The sequence below is a fragment of the Crotalus tigris genome, unplaced genomic scaffold (genome assembly GCF_016545835.1).
Source record: "Crotalus tigris isolate CLP2741 ecotype Arizona unplaced genomic scaffold, ASM1654583v1 scf7180000019068.10715455, whole genome shotgun sequence".
Taxonomy (NCBI): Eukaryota; Metazoa; Chordata; class Lepidosauria; order Squamata; family Viperidae; genus Crotalus; species Crotalus tigris.
Window position 1 is genome coordinate 949667 of NW_024097358.1, and position 9798 is coordinate 959464.

At 45.1% G+C, this 9798-nt stretch overlaps 1 protein-coding gene across 3 annotated transcripts in view; it reads right to left on the bottom strand.

Annotated features, from left to right (window-relative positions):
• The window catches only part of ADAMTS17 (ADAM metallopeptidase with thrombospondin type 1 motif 17), an 86203-nt gene extending 81643 nt beyond the window's left edge, over window positions 1–4560 (bottom strand). For all 3 annotated transcript variants that reach the window (XM_039359086.1, XM_039359085.1, XM_039359087.1), the window contains exons 1-2: window positions 4288–4560; window positions 1842–2209 (exon numbers count right to left, since the gene is read on the bottom strand). In XM_039359086.1, coding sequence (XP_039215020.1) covers window positions 1842–2209; window positions 4288–4372 — 453 coding nt within the window. In that variant the 5' untranslated portion in view covers window positions 4373–4560. The remainder of the gene's footprint in view (window positions 1–1841; window positions 2210–4287) is intronic.
• Between the last annotated feature and the right edge of the window lie 5238 nt (window positions 4561–9798).

Below are 9798 nucleotides of genomic sequence, written 5' to 3' on the forward strand. Positions count from 1 at the left end.
CAAAAAGCAGTCATAAGTCGCTTTTTTTGAGCGCCCTTGTAACTCTGAATGGTCATCAGAACAAGAGTTGCAACTTGAGGACTCCCTATACAGCATGTAGTATGAAGCAGCTTGCTTTCTGCACTATTTTGTGACTCGATTCTTTTGGGATGCTTTCGTTTCTTTATCCAAAAATGTTACAAAGGCAAAAGAAGCCCTTATTTACAAAATATTAAAAAGATGCCCAAGAAAGGGGCAGGGGGCTGGACAAGAAGACCTCCAAGGGGATCTCTTCAAACCCTTATTTGCAATATATTGCAAAGGCAACAAAAGAGGTTAGCTTCATCCATCTCTTAATTCTACACTTTTGCTTTGCAGAGCGCCTTAGCTGTTTTGCTGCTTTCCTGTCTCAGACAATCAGTGTTACCCCAGATAAATTCCCACCTGTCTGCTGCTGCTTTATTTTATTTTATTTTTCTTTAATTGAGAGTTCTTTCCATCTCTACCGGCCCAGGAAGGGCAGTTTTGAATGCTCAGCAGCTCATGAATGAGCTTAACAAAGGAGGGGGAAAAATGTTGACAGCTTTTCAAACAGGAAAGTAGCCGGATCAGTTCTAAGCCCCAAGAAACTTTTAGTGGTAAGCTCCTTTTCTAACATCAATCAGGGAGCTGCTGAGATGCCATTATCTGGTTGCAGGTGCTCACCTAAGGCAGAGCATACCTGTATATCTCTGTTCTTAAGCTCTGTCATCTTCCCAAACTAAACTCCACACAGCTTGTTATCCCAAAGGGCAAATAAGGCACAGGGTATAGATAGGGGAGGGACAGGGAGGGTCCTACACAGACTCATAATATAAGGATTAGAAGTGACCTTAGAAATTATCCAGTCCAAGCTCCAGTTTATGCAGAATCTACTCTAGGTAGTCTACAGCTTATGATCACAATGGAGTCCAGGATTTCCTTTGCTAAGCAAGATGGTTATAAAGTGAGTTTTGCCCCATTTCATGACCTGGTCCTACTTGTAAAATGAACCACAGCAGTTAAGTTAGTGACGTGGTTGTTAGCTGAATCTGGATTCCCCATTGACTTCACTCATCAGAAAGTCACGCAAAAGAGGATCACAGGACCCTGGGACACTGCAACCATCATAAATAGGAGCCAGTTGCCAAGTGTCTGGATTTTGATCACATGACTGTATGGATGCTGCAATGGTCATAAGTGTGAAAAATAGTCATAAATCTCTTTTTTCAGTGCTGTTATAACTTTGGTCACTAAACAAATCGTTATAAGTCAAGGACAATCTCTACCACAGCATCCCTGCCAGGACTTCCAGTCTCTGAAATATTACCTCCGAAGAAGAGTTCACCCCTGGTATAGGCTTTCCTGCTTGAGCAAGGAGGTGGACTAGAAGACCTCCAAGGTCCCTTCCAGCTCTATTCTGTAATACGTCTAGCCAAAATGGTGCAGCTTGCACAGAGAATATTATAAAGCTGGCTAAGAAAATTCCAAAGTTTGCAAAAGAAAAGAGAGAATTCCTGAACTCTGATTGGAAATTGAATATGGCCATTAACACAACTCAGTTTTCATTCAAGAGTTTAGGAATTATCTCTTTCTGCCTCATGTCTGGTTAGCTGAAGAGGAATCTCTATTTCCATATGCAACTGCAAGTCCCCAGTGTTTTGTCAACACAAATGAGCAACTTTTCTGCCTAAGGAGATGAACCCAGCCTTTCTATTCGTCCCCTTGAATCTTTGTCTCTATCCTACAAACATCCACACTTTGCAAGGCTGTCCCTTCCTCTACCTATTCTCCCCCCCTCCACACACACACACCAACGACAACAGGTTAATGTAGATAAGTACCAGTCCACCACAGGTGCTGAGTGAAGCAAAAGAGTCATGACTGCGGTTTAGCACGTGGCCCGTGTAGAAGCAAAGCTGGTCTACGGCCCGATGTCGGTGGATTCTTTGGCTCTCATCAATTTCTTCCACAGAGAAACCAGGAGCCAAAAACTGGTCATCGTGGTGAAGCATCAGGTAGAGATCAGAGGTAGGATGAAGCCCAGCACCAACAGGAAGGCGAATAAGCAATTGGGCAACGTCTTCCTCCAACTGTAGGGACCCAGAACGTCGCCTCCGAGCCTTGTTAGGGCCACTTTTGGGAGGTTGAAGAAAATGGACTCTGACAAGAGGAATCTGCTCCGGAATCACCACAGCCAGCTTCGCGACAGCTGCAAAGGACAAAGAGAAGAAGGTGGATATCAGAAAGCATCCAGGAACCCCATCTCCCACAATTAAAGCAACTTTCTTCCTCTAATTTGATAACATTCAGAGCTCAGGAACGGGAACGAATCTAAGCTGAAGTCCAGAATCTCTTGTCAGATCAAGGCTGGAGAAAGAACCCCTGACCAGATAGTAAAGGAATGAGGAAGCACTAAGTGGAATCTCCCATGCCAATAGTGGCCCTGTAGAACTTTCCGCTGGGCGTTCTAGATTTATTTATTTAGCGTATGACACACAAGGCCAGGGAGGCTATAATGTTATGGACACAGTAGAAGTCTTGGCTGGGCTTTCTAGAGATGTTCCACTTCTGGTGAGAGCAGCCAATTCTTCCTGTCCTACAATTATCTTCAAACACAAAGGAACCTGACAGCATACGGTGCAACTGTACAGCAAAACAGCTAAAGGAGACCCAAGTACACATACAGATAATCAGACTAGAATAGAATAGTAGATTTGGAGAACACCAGACTGGGAAAAATGGCTTTCAATCGAAGTAGAAAGGAGGGCAAGCATCCCATGATAAATATTCTCAAAATGAACCAAACTATGATAGGGCAATTATGGCTGTCAGATGGTACTAATAATAAGTCAACATTTGTTCATTTCAACATATAAAATGATGGTTACATGTAAATCTTAAGGATAACATTCAGCTGACCCATTAATAAATGATTCGTGCAGTGATTAGCAACTGTTCTAGTTATGTGGAATAACAAACAACAACAATAATAATAGTAGTAGTAATAATAATAGTAGTAATAATAATAATAAAAGTTGGAAGGGACCTTGGAGGTCATGTGGTCCAACCCCAGTGTTGGAACATTCACAACTTCTGGAGGCAAGTAGTACCACTGGTTAATTGTTCTGACTGTCAGAAATTTTCTCCTTAGTTCAAAGAGAGAAGCAACCTAGAACTAAGGAGAAACTTCCTGACAGTTAGAACCAGCGGAACAATCTGCCTCCAGAAGCGGTGAATGCTCCAACACTGGAAGCTTTTAAGAAGAGACTGGACAGCCATTTGTCTGAAATGGTATAGGGCTTCCTGCCTGAGCAGGGGGTTGGACTAGAAGACCTCCAAGGTCCCTTCCAACTTTATTATTATTAATATATCAAATGGATACAAGTGGGTTCCTTCTGTGAAACCAGGATTCTGATCGGCCAGCAGGGAGAAACCAGTCCAGTAGCCACAGTTTTAACTCCCCCACCCGTTTTGCAGCAGCAAAAGGGACACAGAAGAGGGGAGACGCACCCCCAACCACAGGTAGAGGCACTTCAAGAAACGCACACGCGCGGACGAGGGACGGCGGCGGACGAGAAGCGCTTCGCAAAAGCAACTTTGCACCGGTCCAGCCCCCACCCTCTGTGTGTGTGTGTGTGTGTGTGTGTGTGTGTGTGTGTGTAGAGGGGGGGGAGGCATTTCCATGTACGTGTTTCACTTTGAGAGCGGGCAACTAAATTTCATTTCGGATGTGTGCCGTTGTGCCCGCAGTAAAAAAAAAAAAAAAATGACAATCAAGGTTATCTTATATCTTAGCTCATCTCTTATCTCTCATCTCTTATCTTAAACTCCAGACAGCTTTTATCCCAAAGGACAAATAAGGCACCAGGGTAGATCTAGGTAGGGAAAAGACAGGGAAGAGGTCCTTTCGCCGCCTCTTGATTCTGCAAAAGCAAGGACGTCGCCAATCTGGAAACAGAGGCATCCTTTTGGGCTAAGGGGTGGGGGGAACAAAAAAAAAAATGAGACCCCCGTCTAGAGCAGGAGACGGGGGCGCGGAGGGAGGGAAGGAAGAAAACGTGGAAGGAAGACGCGCGCGGCTGGGCTTTGCAACCCCCCCCGCATCTTGGGAGCCAGGCAAAGCGGCTTTGCAACCCCCCTACCCGCCCCCCACCCGCCCGACCAGCCGCATCTTTCAAGGGGCGTTTTACAGGCGGTTGTCCACCGCTTTCCCGAGGATCCCAGAGCTAGCAAAGATGCTCCGGGACGGAGGAGGAGGAGGAGGCAGAGCCGAGAAGTTCTCCTTACCTGTCTGGGGAGCCGGTTGGCCAAGGACGAGCAGCAGGGCGAAGAGCGGGGGCGAGCTACAGAGCAGGAAGGGGCCGTCAAACATGTTAACGGCGGTCGAGGGGCCCCGGGAGCTGGGCTGCAGAAGCCGGGAGAGCGAGGGAGGGAAGGGCCGTCGGTGGCAGCCAGGCAGCAGCAACTCGGCCGGGACGAATCGCCAAACCCTCCCAGGCTTGGGGGAAAATAATAATAATAATAATAATTAGCGCTACAGACGAACTCAACGTGCTTTGCAGAAAGGGAGGAAAGGGGAGGGGAGGGGAGGAGAGGAAAGGAAAGGGGGGAGGGCGAGAAGAGAAAGGGGGGGAGCATCTCTTCCCCCCCCCTCCCCGACGGATTGGAACTTAATCTGCCGGAGCTACACCTCCTGCCCGCTGATTGGTCGTGGGAATTGAACACGGCCGGGTAAATAGCGAGCTTGTAAACTGAGCTGCGGTACACGTGGGTGGCGGATGAAAGGCCGAGGGACGGCGGCAGGGGGCGCCCGAGAGGCGGAGGCGGCTGGCTGAGGCGGCCTGGCGTCTGGATGGGGAGACGCGGCGGGCCCTGCTGTTCTCAGCACCACCGTTCCTGGCTTGGCGTTTGCCTTCCAGCCTTCGCGTTATCTGCAGATGTTCAGGCAGGTGAAGGGACTCGTCTTTTGTTTGCCGCCCCTATTTGGGGGTCTGTTTGGATTGGGACAATGTAAGAGAACTGTGGTTTGCTTAATGGCGGTTTACTGGTTGAGCCGGAGCTGGCTCAGTTCCCAAGGCTTGTCCTTGGTGCAGCAGACTGCTTAATCATGGTTTGTTGGATTAACCCAGTTTGTGATAATGCGACATGGCGAATGAAGCACGAAGGAGCCCGCTCTATTTTAGCTGGCGGGGGTTTTGTGTAAATTCATCCATGGGGCTAGGAGGTGAATCCTGAAAGGTGGGTTAATTCAGTAAACTGGGTTAGGCTACCCCATTGATAAGTGTGCTGAGTGAACACAGCCTGGAAGTAAATCGGAATGGCTTTCTAGATATGCAGCAGCAATGCTAGCCAAGTGTTTCAGCAGTTTACCTCTTGAACTCTGAACCCTAGTTTGTTGCATAAGCCACAACCTCTGACTTTACGTGTTGAATTATACCAGCCTCTCCTAACTAGATGCCTTCTTTATAGTAAACCGCAACGTATCTGGAGGGCATAAGTGAGGAAATGCTGCCGTAAAACTTTAAATGGATGGCTTGCAAAGTATTAAGACCAGCCACATTGGTGGCTTCCTGCAGTGGGTGAAAATCATCTACTCTGCTTCGCTTTGGTTAATAATTAGCAGGCCGCTCTGAAATTAGAATTGAGTGCAGCTTTTCATCCAGCTGCTACTTTGTGCAGGGAAAGCCTTTCAAGGGATGGAGAAACTGGTGTGAGGTTGTGTTGCCACAAAAGCATCTGTTCTGCCTTGCAACTAGAAATGGTTAAGTGCACAGGAGCCCTGAGAGAAGGAAAAGATGGCTACTTTGCTGGGGAATGGAATGGAATAGAATAGAGCTGGAAGGTCTTCTAGTCCAGCCCCCTGCTCAAGCAGGAGAACCTACACCATCTCAGACAAGTGACTGTCTACCTCTTCTTAAAAACCTCCAGCGATGGAGCGCCCATGATTTCTGGGGACAAGCTGTTCCACTGGTTGATTGTCCTCACTGTCAGGAAGTTTCTCCTTAGTTCCAGGTTTAGATCTGCCTTGCTCTAATTAACCCTTTGGGCTGGGAAATAGATGCAGGTTTTTTTTCTCCAGCTTAGTGCATTGTGCAAATCCATGGTGCTTATTGATTCGGTGTGTCCTGGAAAAGCAAATGTGGTTTAAACCGCAATCGGCACATGCAGCCTCTGATATGCAGAGAGGAGGTTTCACAAATGGCCACATCATTCCACCAAATGGCTTGGCCTCCTGCTTTTTTCCCTGATCCACACAACTGACTACGCCTCCAATGTCTTCCTCCCCACCCCTTCTTGGTGTGGTAATTCACACCTATCAGACCTTCACATCTATGGAGATTCTTGGTCACCCAGTTGAGGCTTGTCCCAAAGGCGCTTTTTTCTCTTTTCTTTTTTTAAGAACGCAGCTGGACTTTCTTGGTTTCGCCTTGAAGACATTTCGCTTTCCATCCAAGACGCATCTTCAGTTCTTAAGAAGCTTCTTAGATGAGAAGCGAAACATCTTCAAGGAGAACTGAAAGAAAATCTAAGTGGCCTTTTGAAAAAGTACCTTTGGGACTATCAGACATTCAGTTCCAGCTCTGGACTGTCATGGGTGTGCTTGAGTCGTTTGTAAGTGGTAGACTTCCCCCCCCTTTTTTTTTTTGAAATATCATCTTCCTCTGCTCCTTTTTTCAAATTTTTATTTCATCCTTCCTCTTGAAACACCCTCAAGAGAAGCCAAGCTTTGCAGCTATGATTGCAAAATTAATAACCCCTTAGAGATGTTGAACACATGTTATAAACATCTTTGCGAGAAGAATCCCTTTGGCTCATGGAGAGTTAACTTGGATGGCCATCAAAGTATTTTCCTATACAGCTCTTCTCCTCTAGATACCATCGTTGGCTTCCTCTCAAAGGGATATATACATTCTCATGTACTTGTGACAGTGACGCTTCTGAAATAGATTGGTTGAGTTGTTGTCCATTGCTATGAGGGAAGGGAAAGTGGCTTAGCAGAGATTGACATCTTGACCAGAAGTCCAAAAACAGTGGATTGCTGGTCACATAAGGACTGAATTCACAAAACATGCTAAACTCAAATCAGCAAAGCACAGTTGTTGTGTTCGTGTACAACAGAGAAAAGGTGTCTGCCTTGATCTACTTGAACGTTGTGTTAATCCTCAGTGAAATCAACACTGATTGTTCCTTGGAAAGACAGATGCTGAAGCTGAAACTCAAATCCTTTGGCCACCAAATGTGAAGAGGGGACTTTTTGGAAAAAGACCCTGGTGTTGGGAAAGATGGAAGGCAAAAGGAGAAGGAGAAGGAAGAGGATGAGATGTTTAGATGGTGGTCATGGATGCAATGAATGTGAGTTTGTGTGAACTCTGGGAGACGGTGCAGGACGGGGGGGGGACCTTGTGTGTTGCAGTCCTTGGGGTTTCAAGGAGATGGACATGATTTAGGAAGTGAACAACAATAATTTGAATTTTTAAAGCTTCCTTGGCATAATCCCATCAACTTTTGGAACACTATTCCTAAAAGCCATGCCATGGCTACCTGGAAGAGCACACTAAGTTTTGGCTGCAAGTTTCATCTTTACATTCAACAAGTGTAACTGCAGGCATCTATTTGGGAGTCTTTGCTGGAAGGCCAAAATCTGTTAGACGTTTCTTTAGTTTAATCTCTGTATATCCCGTTTTCTCCCTGTAGCAATCGTCAGTGAAATGGATAAGGTGAAAGGTAATGATTTTACAAGAAACCATAGGTTATATACAAATAATTAATTCTGGGTTCATACAATCCACAACTCATATCACATGATGTCTGCTGTCCTGTGTGAACTCAGGCACTGGACTGAATTCAGTTTTCATGGTTTGCTTTTGAGCAGGGGTCTTCAAACTCAGCCCTCTTACAACTCGTGGACTTCAACTCCCAGAATTCCTCAGTGCCTGGCTGAAGAATTCTGGGAGTTGAAGTCCACGAGTCATCAAAGGGCCGAGTTTGAAGACCCCTGCTTTTGAGTAAAAGGCTGCAATGCCATACAGAGACTATAAACACCCGGTGGGATGTAGCCAAGGGTAAAAGCCAATTGCTTTAATGCAATGGGGCCTCAAAGAAAAGGGAATGAAGACCAGGGCATAAAGGAGCACCTTACCCTTATCCACTCACTCTGTTGGTCACTTAATACAAAGCAAAGAGCTTTCAGTCATCTTCATGGGATATTCCAGTGTAGCTTTACTACCACCTGGTGATCATTTTCAGCAATACTAAACCATTTACTATCTATGGAGATTCTCAGTCATGGCTGTCCCAAAGGTGCTGTTTCAAGAGGCAACCGGACTTCCTTTGTTTTTCCATTGAAGACATTTCGCTTCTCATCCGAGACGCTTCCTCTGTTCTTCAGTCCAGTTGCCTCTTGAAAAAAACACCTTTGGGACATTTACTAAGAAAGACAGGTGACTTCCTACTGGCAAGGGTAATTTTGCTCCAGGATTTAGACCAACCCCAGGAAGGAGCCAAGTTCTCCTTTATTTATTGGATCATTTAAGCCAGGGGTCTTCAAACTTGGCCCATTTGAGACGTGTGGACTTCAACTTCCAGAATTCCTCAGCCAGCATGGCTGGCTGAGGAATTCTGGGAGATGAAGTCCACAAATGGGCCAAGTTTGAAGACCCCTGATTTAAGTAAAGGCTAAAGTAGACATTTGCCTATGATGCTCTAATTTGGAATCCTTTCCCAAGAGGGAGCAAGATTTGATGGACATAGTGGCCTCTTCAGGTTGCCATGATTGATTAATCCCTTGTATGAGTTAGGATGGTGGCAGCATTTGTATTTTGGGCCAAGAACGATGTTTGAAAAAAGGGTCTGGCACAACCTAGTGGTGCCAATCTTGATTCTTTGGGGAAAAAGTTTTATTGTTGGAATGCTCTTCTCTAAAAGATCTTGTTTCCTCTGCTTGCTAACCTGTCCCTTAGTGGTGGCAAGAACTATAACTGGATTTTTGTTAATTATTATCAATTATAAGGAGGTTAATATGTTGAAGGCTGACTTTCAGATATTTATTCCAAATATCCTTTGGAACTTTTTTTACAGTTCCAAAGGTTAAAAAGTTGTATTGCTCATTCTGAGAAGTGCTGGGTGATTGATCAGTTTGGAATGCATTTGTTCAAACCCAATTAATTGGCATCTAAGCGACAGCATATTTCCTTTCTTACATTAATTACTACTAGTTAACCATTCTAAAAATCAGCAGTGGTGAAAGTGCGCAATAGAGTCACACCTCTTGATTCACACATTAGAAGAAGCCACACTGGGCTTTGCTTGCCTTTTAGCATCTTTTGGGAACCCAGAGAATTATGGTTTACTTCACAAACTGTGGTTTACATTCAGTTAACCAGCCCAATCATCAAAAAACAACAGAGTCTAGTTCTATCCTATCCTATCCTGTCCTGTCCTATCCTGTAAGCGCTCTGCTTAAACCTGGTTGCTAAATAGCTAAAATCCATGGTTTACACATGTTGGGTTAAATCCAAGCTATAATGAAACATTCCACAAACATTCTTGTCATCAATGATGACAAATTGCAGTCCTCATGAACACTGGGATGTTGAGAAGAGAAGGTAGTTGATTTATTAGAATAGTATAAATACTATTTTGTCTATCACTGTCAGTACTTGAACATTATGAAGAATTAGTACAACATCGCTGTATTTGTCTGTTTTCCTAACATAGGAAAATGGGCACCTGTGAAGTGCATTCATCGCAGCCATATAGATCACAAACAAATTTTTAAAACATTTACTGAAAAACTGG